Source organism: Aedes aegypti, unplaced genomic scaffold (genome assembly GCF_002204515.2).
Source record: "Aedes aegypti strain LVP_AGWG unplaced genomic scaffold, AaegL5.0 Primary Assembly AGWG_AaegL5_hic_scaff_598_2072_PBJ_arrow, whole genome shotgun sequence".
Classification (NCBI taxonomy): domain Eukaryota; kingdom Metazoa; phylum Arthropoda; class Insecta; order Diptera; family Culicidae; genus Aedes; species Aedes aegypti.
This window is the reverse complement of record NW_018736277.1, coordinates 23,765-36,302: the sequence shown is the minus strand read 5'-3', so window position 1 is coordinate 36,302 and position 12,538 is coordinate 23,765. Positions and strand designations below refer to the sequence as shown.

General features: G+C 38.2%; 1 protein-coding gene and 1 long non-coding RNA gene across 3 annotated transcripts; one reads left to right on the top strand and one right to left on the bottom strand.

Moving 5' to 3' along the window:
• The first annotated feature begins 3,239 nt into the window (after window positions 1-3,239).
• On the top strand, window positions 3,240-11,301 carry LOC110681236 (transmembrane protein 62-like). Of its 2 annotated transcripts, XM_021857006.1 has the most exons (4): window positions 3,240-3,576; window positions 10,367-10,670; window positions 10,739-11,060; window positions 11,204-11,301. In XM_021857006.1, exons 1-3 carry the CDS (start codon window positions 3,474-3,476, stop codon window positions 11,025-11,027), a joined length of 696 nt encoding a protein of 231 aa, XP_021712698.1. In that variant the 5' UTR covers window positions 3,240-3,473; the 3' UTR covers window positions 11,028-11,060; window positions 11,204-11,301. The 2 variants fall into 2 exon arrangements, with proteins under 2 accessions (XP_021712698.1, XP_021712697.1); XM_021857005.1 differs by having other exon boundaries at window positions 10,739-11,292.
• LOC110681237 lies at window positions 11,081-11,679 on the bottom strand. The gene is made up of 2 exons (XR_002503130.1): window positions 11,329-11,679; window positions 11,081-11,186 (listed from the first exon to the last, which is right to left on the bottom strand). It is a non-coding gene; the product is annotated as an uncharacterized LOC110681237 (long non-coding RNA).
• Between the last annotated feature and the right edge of the window lie 859 nt (window positions 11,680-12,538).

Below are 12,538 nucleotides of genomic sequence, written 5' to 3'. Positions count from 1 at the left end.
TTATAATGTTGTCGAATCATTTCAACTAACATAACTGAACAGAAGAAAATTGAAGTGAAAAGAATAACATTTTCTTTGTTTACATGTTACTTATGTTATTGTTCATTGGGAAGCCTTAACAAGTGTTAAAGCTAATAGAAATCGTGAATATAACTGTTTGTTCTTGAATTTATTGTTCAAAACGGTAAACTTTTCACTTGCCCCACTTTTGGGGTGAAGTGAAAAGTAAGAAGACATTTTTCAAAAACTTTTTCTGTATTTTTTTTCCATTTTTCATAAAAATCAATTTCAGCATGAAGCTGCATATGGTGGGAGTCAAGCTAAAAAATATACACAACCTCATTTGTTTCAATTTAAAGTCTCTAGAATTGGAAGAATCTCAACTATGCGAATTCCATTACCCACTTGCCCCACGGTACCTTATAGCAAAAATTTAGAAACTAGCTTGTTTGGATTATTTTTGTTTTCTTGGCTCCTGTATGGTATTTTTTCTTTCAAGCATAAGGTCTCTTAAGTTCTCATTTGAAAGGCACTCGGTCGCTACCAGCCCTGCAACCAATACATGGCTGGTATCAGGTCTCTTTTAAGAGACTGTCACTTTTTCAATGCCAGTCTCTAAAAGTTTTTTTTTTTAACCAAAATGGTCTCTAAAGGCACTATTTTCACTTTCTCCATATAGTGAATCCTGGGGCAAAATAGTAAAGGCTCCAACGAAACCTTCAGAGACTCTGAATTTTTATAGAGGACAAAGGGCGATCTCTGGCGATTTTTCTTTGTAAAAGTAAGTTTTCCCTATGTAAATCCATGCAACTTTGAACGGCTGGCGCTAAAATATAGTTTCTCCGATCGAGCTGAAATTTTGTACAGTTGTAATGGACCTAAATGCAATCCAAAAAGTGTACTGGAGTGAGAATCTAAATTTTCATATAACCGGGTCCCAGGCTATTGTCCACATGATCACTGATCTTTCTTTCTCAAGATGCTACTCAAGAACTACCTTTAGAGATTTTTCCACATATCATTCCATCGATTTTTACAACTTTAGTAGATTTTCCAAAAAATCATAGTTCTTTAATGAAATCCTCAAAGACTTATTCTAGAGTTATGAGTCTCGATTATCGCTGATTACCCGCAAAGTCGTTTAGACCGCTCAGAATTTGGAGCGGATGAACATTAAGTACTACCTACCTCGCACTCTGTTTATTTTCGTTTCGTTTATTGGTTAAAATTCAAACTTTGTGAGTTTGTGTTAGGTAAACGTACCTATTATAATTAATTTTTCCATCATTGGGCTCGGAATGCCTGTTGATGCAGACAACAAACAGTAAGTTCTGATGAATGCTCTGAAATTTTAAGGAACCCTTGATAAATTCCTCCAAGATCCCATAGAACTTCTGCACTGTTGCGGAAGTCTTGAAGATTTCTGATAAACTGCTAAAATAATTATTGAAAACAGAAATTCTCCAGAGGTCTGTGAAGAATGATCTGAGGGATAACGTACTGGTATTAAACCTAAAATCAACTTTCGAAGTATAAATGAAGACTTTACTTGGAAGTTTATTCGAAATACGTTCGAAACAACTATAAGAATTATCCTTGTTGCAATTCTGATGAAATTTCAAAATAAGTTTCTGGACGAACTTGATGAATAATCGATTTATTGCGGAGTCCTAGAAGAGTACTTGATAATTTTCCCTGATTAATCCCAGGAGAATTTTTCGGAGCAATTCCTGGAGAAAACTATGGATGAATTTAAGAAATTCATGCCTGAAGAATACATGGAAATCGACGTAAAAATTCACTCTAGAACGTTTCCTCGAAATTATCCAAATGTATTTGTTAAAAACTCCAGAATAAATCATGTGTATTTTATTGCAAAAAATCTTGTATGAATCTTTGGAAGATCTCTCACTGGAGAAATCGCGGATTCAAAGGAAATATATGTAGTGGAATACTGGGAGGTCCCTGGGAAAAATTTCAGAGTAATTACTGTGAAAATTACAGGAGCTATAGTGTTGAAGTACTCAAGGATTTCTGAAAAAAAAATTCCTTGACTTATTTCGGGAGAATTGTTGGAAGTAACTTGAAATTTTTTTAAGGAATCTCTGGAGAGTTACTGAGAGTATTCCGGAGAAAAGTTGTGAATAGTTCATAAGAGTTATGGATTTGTATCAAGATTTTCACAACCAGATTATGGCTAGAATAAGGAAAAAGTGATTCAAAAGACCATTGTGGTCAACAGAGATTTCAGATAACTTCGATTTAAAATAGAGACTTCTTAAGAGACTTGCGTGAAAATAGTGACCACTATAATGAGACCTACTACCTACCAGCACTTGAATAATTAATAGACTGATTTGTTGTTTGCTTCCAGATCTCCGACATCCACATCAGTCTGTACAAGGATCCAAGTCGGGTGCCCATTTGATTGAGTTCTGCAACCGAACGGTGGACTTATCCGCCATCGGTAGTGTTGGCCTCAGGCGATTTGACGGACGCAAAAACGGCAATTTCCTTGGATCGAAGCAGCACGAACAGGAATGGCGATGGTACAGGGATGTCCTGAAGATACGAACGTCCTCAGCAAAACACCTGGCTGATATCCGAGGGAACCATGATAATTCAATGTCCTGCATTGCAAACCAAACAGGACCTTTTTACCAACTATTCGCACAAGGAAGAACCATCCTCGATCGTATTTGCATCAGGTGGCAAAGGACGGTGAACGGTACAGCTTCATTGCAGTGGATGCCTGCTTGGATCCGGTCCAAAGCGGCCTTTCAATTTCGTGGGAATGCTTTCCATGAACGAAACGCAACACATTATAGCTTGGCGGAGAAATCTCGAGCTATGGATACGAACTACACTATCTGGTTCGGTATTATCCAACGTCTTGTATTCTAACGCCAGGTTTGGGAACCAGCGGCATTAGGAATTAATTGGGAAGTATCAGGAAGGATACGCATACTTATGTGGCCACTTCACAAATTGGGAGGTGCAGTTCCCCACATGTACACCATGCAGAACGAAGGTTTCTTGAGTTGGAACTGGGAGACTGGATGAAGAATCGGATGTACCGTTTTGGCTGCCTTTGACCATGGCCAGTTCACCTTCGTCGACCTGCAGCACAATAATTGGCCTGTAGTTCATAACAAATCCAAAGAATGCTCTTTTCAATATACCCGGCAAGAGGATTCCAGACTACAGCTGAATCAACCCACATTCGCTTGTTGGCATTTCGCGGCCAAAATTACCGAGTGCCAGGTTAAGGTAGACCATGGCGAATGGATCGATTGTACACGGGTCAGTAGGGAGCTTTTCGTGGTTCCCTGGTTACCAGAAAAGTATGAACGAGGCTTGCACAAAATCTCAGCCTTCATTCGCGATGAAGAAGGCAGACATCGGTGGTCGAACAGGAATTTACGTTGGATGGATCGAGGCGGCAGTTCAGCACCTTGGCACGGTTTGTGCTGATGTACGATACGAACAAAATTTTCCAAGCATTCTACAGCATGGCGTTGATCACCTGCCTGGTTCCACTGTGCGTTTTCCGAATCTGGCATATGCTCGTTAGAAGTGAGTATCGAACAATGTCCATTAAAGGTTGTGTCATCATGGGTCTCTAAAGTGTTTCTTTGAAAAAAAAAGGTTTTTAAAGTCACTTGTCTCCCGTGAATGAGATGTTGCTTCTAGAGGCTTCAAAGAAACCTACAGACACTCCAGCTCTTAGGTTTTTTGGGATTTATTCATAAAATTTCTCGAAAAAATGCTTTAACAATTCTTAAATGATTTATTCTGTTATATTTTCAAGAATTCTTCCTGGATCACTTCAAAAATGCTTCTAGAAATTACTTCGACAATTCAACCAGGAATTCGCACAGAAATTCCTGCGACGATTATGTAAGAGATCTAGAGAAGTTCTTTCAAATTTTATCCTGATTTTTTTTTACATTCCAATGTTAATACCTCCAGTGATGTCCACCGGGATTACTCAGAAAATTTGTTCAAGGACTGGCCCAAGATATTCGCGAATGATTTTTCTACCAAATCATCCACCGATTTATTCAGTTGTAACTAAAGGAGATCTCCCAAAGATTTTTACAGTTTTTCCGCAAGGGTTTATTCCACAGTTTTTAAGATTTTTTCCTGAACCTCCCAAAAGTATTTCGCCAGGAATTACAAGGACGAATTTTTCAGTCATTCTTCCAGACATTTTATATGGATTTCTCCATGTTGTCAGTTTCTTCCAGGAATTGGTACAAAAATTCCTTCAGGGATTCTTCCAGGAAATCTATTCAGAACTTTTTTAGGAATTGCTCAATAAATCAAACTTGCTGTAGTGTTACCAATTATTCTAGTTATTGCTATGATCGCAATTTTTTTAGGGGTTCCATCCTAGGTTTTTAATGAATTCCTTGACAATTCCTTAAAAAAAATTGACCTTCGGGCGTCGTGCTGTTGTACTTTGTATAACATTTCACAACAAAGATATCTATCGACAATAAACCAAAACGTATTCCTCAAGAATCTCCTTAAGAACAACATGGGGTCTTTGGTGAAGTTGTTTTTGACATGGAGCGCTATCTGTTGGTACCTGATTAAATTTGTAATTTGATCGCTACGTGGCATTAGTGAGCATAAGACTTTTACTTTTGTTTTGCTGATATCTCAGGCAGCGTAAGTGGACATGAAATTTTTGTTTTGCGGATATTTCAGGATCCTGACCACTTAGAAAGATGGCGTCTTAGGCAAAGTTGTTCAGTAGCTTAAGGGCTATCATTATTTTAGTCAGTCTCCAATAAATAAAGATATCTTTTGAGATACTGAACAACTCTGAAGAAAACGCTCGGAAGTGATCGGAATGCTGAGATGATTGCTATTGGCTTACTGAACAAGTTTGTTGAAGCCGCCATTTCTATAATTGGTCAGGATTATGAGATATTCGCAAAACAAAAGTTTCATGCGCATTAGCGCTGCCTGGTGGAAAAATCTCGAATCTTTTGGCTTGAATAATCATAACCCATGGATTATTAAACAACTTTGCTGAAGACGCCATCATTCTAAGTGTTCAGGCTCCTGAGATGTCTGAAAGTGTTCCATGCTTAATGGCGCTGACTGGCTAAATTTTTAATCAACTGCCTCTAACAATGATAGTGCTTGAGCTACTGAAAGTTTTTTTTTCGAAGACGCCATCTTTCTAAGTGGTCAGATTCCTGAGATGTCCGCAAAACAGTTTCGTGCAAACTAGCGCCTGGTGGAAAATTTTCGAATTGTTTGTCTCAAATAATGATGGCTCTTGAGTTACTGACCAACATTGCCGAAAACGCCATATTTCTAAGTGGTCAGGCTCCTGAGATATTTGCAAAACAATTTTTTCACGCACACTTGCAAAACTGAATAATCACCGCATTCAGTCCTTGATCTCCTAAACAACTTTGTCGAAGATGGTTTTTCTATATTTAATCAAGATCGCGAGGTATTTCATGTTGAATATGGAAAATCAAGGGTGTTATATAAAGTGCGCAATACAAAAATTCGCGCGACTATCGAAACATTAATAGGCATATTTCTGTAGGAATCCTTAGAGCAATCTCTATAACTTTAAATAAATCCCAAACGCCAATTTTAGAGAAAATCCCAAGAAATCTCTGGAAAAAAAACCTGGAATTTTTTTATTCTGGAAAGTGTTCTGAACGAAAACAAAATCCTAAAGAAATCGTTGCAATAATCTCTGGATAAATTTCTAAAAAAACAGGACTCGTCAATTTTATGAAAAAAAAAATGGTGGCATCTTAAACGAAATTATTGGAGGAATAACTTAGAATCTCAGTCTTCTAAGATCATCTTTCTAATCTGAGATTTAAACAAGCATGCTTTGAATTCATCTCAATTCGTAGGATCGTTTTGAATCCTGCTTTTTTCCAATCTCAGTGAGCGGGATTTGTTCTGGGATTCAATCCCAGGATGAAATCCTTATGAATCATTTGTCATTTACTTTCAGCTAAAGCGAGAGTATCAGAACGGTTGAAAAAAGAATGTATGATTTTTCTCTAGTGGTTAACGATAATTGTTTCATTTTTGTTTTGTTTTTCTGCTAAAGAAAGTATATAGGTAAACGAACTGTCCAGAAGCGATATCCTCTTGTTAACCAATGATAGTTAGAAGTATTGCCAGAGAATTTGTATTAAAATTTCTAAAAATAACTTGAAATACTGGACTGTCACTTTTCCCCATTTTAGGGTGCTGAAGTAGCACAATTGTGCTGTACATATTTTTAATGTGGCAATGTGCGGTCGGCGTTTAATCAAGTATATTTTCGTAGTCGAAGAAATATATTAACAGAAATTAAATCTAAAAATGAAAAAAACATCTTCCCGAAAGATTTACCCCAGTATATATAGCAATAATGTTGCACACGCCAATAGTGTGTTCTAGTATTTTTGATAATTAGGGATAATTTATACGCAAACTCTCCTCTCCCCGTAGAAAGATTTGTATTTGTAGGAAAACTAAATGAATATCAAATGGCGCATATGGAGTTCTAAACAATCCTCCCCTATAATCTCCTATGAGAAGGATCAAGTCTAAACATTTGATTTGAAGATATGATGTAAAGGAATTTGATTAAAGCTTTGAATAATAATATTATTTTCACGCACATTTTATTTATTTATAATTAATAATCATTCATAACTAAATTTATAAATTTGCGAAAGCTTGTGGGGATGTAATCCTTGTTTGCTTCAGGCAAAGTCTTCATAGGGTTAGGCTCGTGTGATTATCTCCTGCACCACAAATTCTAAACTTAAACTCCGTGAGCATTTTCGGGTAGACAAAGGGAACAGTATCCACTGAAATAGAACGATTTAAAGTGAGTTGACGTGTGTGTGATGATCACGACAGACACAAAATACTTCACCAAACTGATACAAATACCGATAGGAATTCCCGCAGGTACAGCTACGTGAATAAAGATAAAAATGTGTGAAGATCCTTTGAGGACAAATATATCAACAGCATTCGGGTGTGCTGTCAAAGACAATTTTCACTCATGTTATGCAAGGATAACTCGATTTTTTCTAATAAGATTCATCAATCAAGGATTGAATCCTGGGATTCAATCCTCTCGTACAAGACGCATGATTCAGTGCATGCCTAGATTAGAATATATCGAGCGCACGCAATCGATCTTGATCTGTGCGTTTTAAATCTCAGCAGCTCTTGGAGTGAGATTTTTTGAAGACTGACTTAGAAAGTCCGTAAAAGAATCATAAAATGAATTCCGAAAAAATCTTCGAAATACAATCTGAAGCAAATTTTGAGCAAACACCTACCGTTTTGATTCATATTACGGACAGCTTCAAATTCCGGACACTCTCGTTTGTATGAGAAACATTTCACACGAAATGTTTCAATTTTCGCCATCCAAAAGTTCTCATTTTCGAGGCTCGTTTTATTAGGTTTTTTCCATAAATATCATTGCAAATTTATAATGCCCAACTACCTTAGACGTCTCTTAAGTGGTTGAACGATTTCAATTGATGATTTGACTGTTCCATTAATGATTATCATGAGCTGTCCGTAATTCGAATCAAAGCGTCCGGAATATGAGGCAAAAGTGAGGGAGCGTCCGGAATAAGAATCATGAAAAGGTCACACGTTTTGATTTATTTAAAATTATTCAAGTTGTGGACGCGTATTCTTTACCCACCATCCGAAAGTTAAGGGCTTCCGACGCTCGATAACGCTAAAAAATCATACAGAATGATTTATTTTGTATGGTCCAAGCTGGGTTATACTTCACTGAGGCCTTAAGTGTCCGTAATATGAATCAAAACGGTAAATCAATTTGATAAAATTTCTGGAGAAAATCTATATAAATAAAAATGGATGTGATTGGACTTACATGATTCTTTCACTGTTGAATTCGTCCAGAGCTCCGACGTGTTTGTGCGAAAAAAAAGTTTAGTAAAGCCTTCGGGATAGTGGGGAAAACCTAAGACAAGACCGGACAGGTCGAAGTACATAAATGAAACCAATTGCCTGTCAAAAAGACCACTTCTCATTGGTCGTTTTGGCAAAGGCCTACTTTCACATCGTTGAGTTTGATTGCAACAGGGCATTTTGTTGCTAGCCCGGCTGTGTTGCTAGTTCATCGGTTAGAGTTTTCATCGAAAATTTGGAAATTTTCAATAAAATCTTTTTATTTCAAATCTATTGTATATTTCGATGTAAAGTTCAAAGCATGTACTCCTACAATGTTAAAAATACATCAAAAATGCCTAATTGAGACCAATATAACAAAAATTGTGTCAATTGCTCTCTAAAATAGTCGTCCGGTCTTGAATTAAAACCTGATTTGTTTTTTAAATAGAGCATCCTCTATTGCACTAAATGAATGAATCGTACAAGAAACAACCAAATTATGAGCCATTATATTTGAATTGGTTTACAAGATTTGCTTAAAAATGATACTGGTACACTGGCTTTTTGTATCGTCAAGGTTATCGACGTGAAACACAACGGGGCAGTCTTTAGTTGAGCTGTCACTCCTGTCCTAGGGGAAAACGGGGGAGATACTATCTGTATTTTCTAACACGGGACTTGCATGGCGTTTTATTCAACAGCCTACTGATGGCAGAGACGAAGTTTGCCGGGACCTGAGAGGGAGGCCACCGATACACACACAAAATATGGCAGAAAGTTTTTTCAAACTACAAGAAAATTTCAGCTTGCCAACGACAATCAAGTCAGACTTGATGAGAATCGCTAGTTTTCTTTTGTTGTGTACTTTCGATCTTTGCGGATAAACATGGAAAAAGGGCCAAAGTTTTCTAGGCATTTCAATATGGAAAAAGTAAAATTAAGCGTTTTTGAATACTTTATATTCAATCAGAATAAGAGGTGCTATCGTGACATTAATTTTGAATAAGCATGAATAGTTGATGATATCGAAAAATATGTTTTCATCAGTTACGCGCTTTTAATATGTTTGTCCATTGTTTAAGAGCCGGGCTCACAGTGACAGTTCGTGACAGCAGAATCTCGGCTCACTTCTTCTTCTTTCTGGCGTTACATCCTCACTGGGACAGAGCCTGCTTCTCAGCTTAGTGTTCTTATGAGCACTTCCACAGTTATTAACTGACAGCTTACTATGCCAATGACCATTTTTGCATGTGTATATCGTGTGGCAGGTACGAAGATACTCTATGCCCTGGGAAGTCGAGAAAATTTCCAACCCGGAAAGATCCTCGACCGGTGGGATTCGAACCCACGACCCTCAGCTTGGTCTTGCTGAATAGATCTCGGCTCACTATGACGTACATAAATTTCGTATCGGTTTCTCCCTCCCAGGCCGGGACCACTAGTTATGTAATAACTTGTAACATCACAAGAGTTTCAAACAAAAAAAACTTATGAATACCGTTGTGCGGGGTGACATTGGTCCATAATAGTGACTTTGTGCCACTATTTTCACAGCAAATCAATTCCAAAATAATAAAAAATATGTACCAAGCTTCAAGACTACGTTATAAATATCACCTAGATTATCATAGAATTGTTTTAGGTTCATACTAACCATCAGATGCATCGAAAAGGGCGGTCATAGTTACCCCTAAGCCTAATGTCACCCCGCTCGACGGTATCGTTAGTGAAATGCCTGGACGGATTATCTGAAAAGCAAAGCATTATGAAATTCTTTTCTCCTGTTTCCGTTTGGTTTCATCGTGTTCTTGATTGCTGATTGGTCTCTTTTTCATCACGTTTTCGTTCCTGCTAGGTCTCTTTTTCATGCATGAGTTATTTATAGTTCCTATTTTTAAGACACATAGTTTAGATGTCTTAATTTTTTTTATTCTTCAAGGAGATTACCTATTAACTCAAGAGCGGTCGCGCATTCAACCATTGCCGACACCACCCCGCTCGAGCTGTGTATGAAAAGCGAACTTTTTTCAGGGTGCGTGTACTCAGTACACGCATGCGACCGATCTTGGGTTAAACACTTCAAGGATTATTCCAAAAATCGTTATCTGAAGGAATTTCGGTGATCTAAGTGAAAACCTTCGATTCTTGGGCTAGCTGTTCGTGCTTATTCTGAAAAGAAAAATCAGAAGATATACTCGCAAGAATTTCTGAAAGAAATTCTAAAAGAATTCTCATAGATTCACATCTTTAAAAGAGCTTCTGGAAAAAAATCCTTGGATTAATAAAATCCATAAAATATTCACGGAAGAATCCTATAAAAAAATCCAGGATCTTCGTGAATAAACTTTTGATGTCTCTCTTAACCAACCCCTACCCTCTGGATGCAATTCCTGATGACTACTTTCATGACTGTACTTACAATAACCTGAACTATTTCTAGGTGGCACCGTCACTCGGCCTCGCATTCGCAGCTACTGTTGTCGCGGCTGGATCCGCAAGATGTGGATTCTCTCAACCGTCGATCGATTGGTGTTCCCGCTGATAGGGTACTGTCTGTTCGTGACCTGCGGACCGTGGTCGTTTGGCGAAGTAATCGACGGTCACATAGGAGTCGTCTTCGTTTGGGGCATATTCGTCAACGGGACGTTCCTGCCGGGCACCTTGACCTACTTTTATGGATTCTTCCAATTGATGTTCTGCCAGTTCCCGCTCATAATCATCTACGCCAACAATGCACACAGAAGGTTTGATAATCAGACCTGATCTTATCATTATCGATACTAATACATCGATTTTCTATTCCCCATTGCAGATTATACCGAGGACCGGCCAGTGCAGAAAAGAAACTCGGATTCCTGGCCGCCACCTGGCAAAATTTGCCGTTCCTGCTGATTATGCTCGTGGAGTTGCTGTTGGCACTCATCTTTTGGAACGCTTACGGAACGTTGGCCTTCATCATCACGCCCCTGCGCACGTGGTCCATCGTGCTGAACCTGATTCTGTGGTATCAGTCGAAAAATCTACCCGAAAAGAGTCTTCGCTCGGCGGCCGCCTTGTGGGCTGCATCGCCCGAATCCAAAACCTCCCAGCTTTCGCAATAGGGCCTTTCCCATTGTTCGCACCTGTCGAATAAGATGTAACAACATTTTGTGTAGGAATTGACTTTCAATCACAGTAGAAGCACTTTTTTGCATACAACGTATTGAGCTAATAGATTTCGATACCAAAATCATATAACAAATTTAGTGCCCTAAAACAACCTTTACTGTCGAATAAGATGTAACAACATTTTGTGTAGGAATTGACTTTCAATCACAGTAGAAGCACTTTTTTGCATACAACGTATTGAGCTAATAGATTTCGATACCAAAATCATATAACAAATTTAGTGCCTAAAACAACCTTTACTTTTAAAATGTTTGCTTTCGTGTGGTTCGAAGTAAAAGACCATTGACTGAATCGTGTAGACATAGTTTAATTTGTTAGAACTTTCATAAATTGGTTTCAATTCCTGTATTATTTATTTTCTAGAGAGTGTTTTGATATTACAGACGAAAAAGTTATTTATTCAATTTCTATAGATCTAGATTACTACCAATGAGTAGTTGCAATGTTCTAATTGAAAGTGCATCTATGCAATTTATACTACAACACCACCGACAATGCGGAGTATAACTACTCTTATCAACAGATGATATTCTCTTAAGGCTATTAATTACCGGTATTGACTGTTATGCATAAATTTAATATATGTGTATTATGTGATAATAAGGTTAACAATTCAAACGTTTCTTCTACTTCTTTTATAATCATATTATGTACCCGACTGTTACAGAATCAATTTTTCTTTGCAAAAGTACATTATTTATTTATCTACTTGGCTTACATCAATTATCTTGATAAAACCTCGCCAACAACATTTCGCCAGTTCACTCGTCATGGCCGCTTCTCTCCATGCTCGACTGCGACCCACGCTCTCCAGGTCCTGGTGCACCTGGTCAATTCACCTAGCTCGCTGCTCCCCACGCCCTTCTTGATCTGACGTAGCCAACACCGTCTTTACAGTGTTGTTGTCCGGCATTCTTGCAACATACCCCAAGAGCTTGCAAGTCCTCCTCGAGCCTAGTCCACGTCTCATGCCCTAGAGATCTACCGGTCTTATGAGCGTTTTGTACATCGTCCATTTGGTGGCGGGGGTGAATCTTTCTTGACCGCAGTTTCTTCTGGAGGCACGATTTCCGCTGATGATGCGCCTTCGTATTTCCCGACTAACATTGTTGTCAGCCGTCAACAAGATCCGAGGTAGACGAACGCTACTCTCGATCTTGTTGACTAGCATGTGTAGTGCTGTAATCGTAGATTTCCACTTTGGTAACGAATAGGTATTTGGAAAGAGGCATTGCTTCCATAAATTTGAATTTATGAACTCACCTAAGACCTTTTCCATTATTTTAGCATCACTAACGACAGACTCATCGGTCTGTAAGCTTTGGGATGGTTTTGTCTTTTTTTCCCGCCTTCGGGATAAAGGCAACTCGAACTTGACGCCAGTCATCTGGAATATGTCCTAAGACAAACTGGCCTTAAAAATCTCTATAATGGAGGAATAAGC

What these genes read in the sequence shown, in the direction of transcription:
- LOC110681236 (XM_021857006.1), top strand. Translation starts at nt 3,474, where the DNA reads ATGTACGATACGAACAAAATTTTCCAAGCATTCTACAGCATGGCGTTG. An exon ending in CTGGCATATGCTCGTTAGAA is followed by an intron (nt 3,577 to 10,366) that starts GTGAGTATCGAA and finishes AACTATTTCTAG; the next exon opens with GTGGCACCGTCACTCGGCCT. An exon ending in GCCAACAATGCACACAGAAG is followed by an intron (nt 10,671 to 10,738) that starts GTTTGATAATCA and finishes TCCCCATTGCAG; the next exon opens with ATTATACCGAGGACCGGCCA.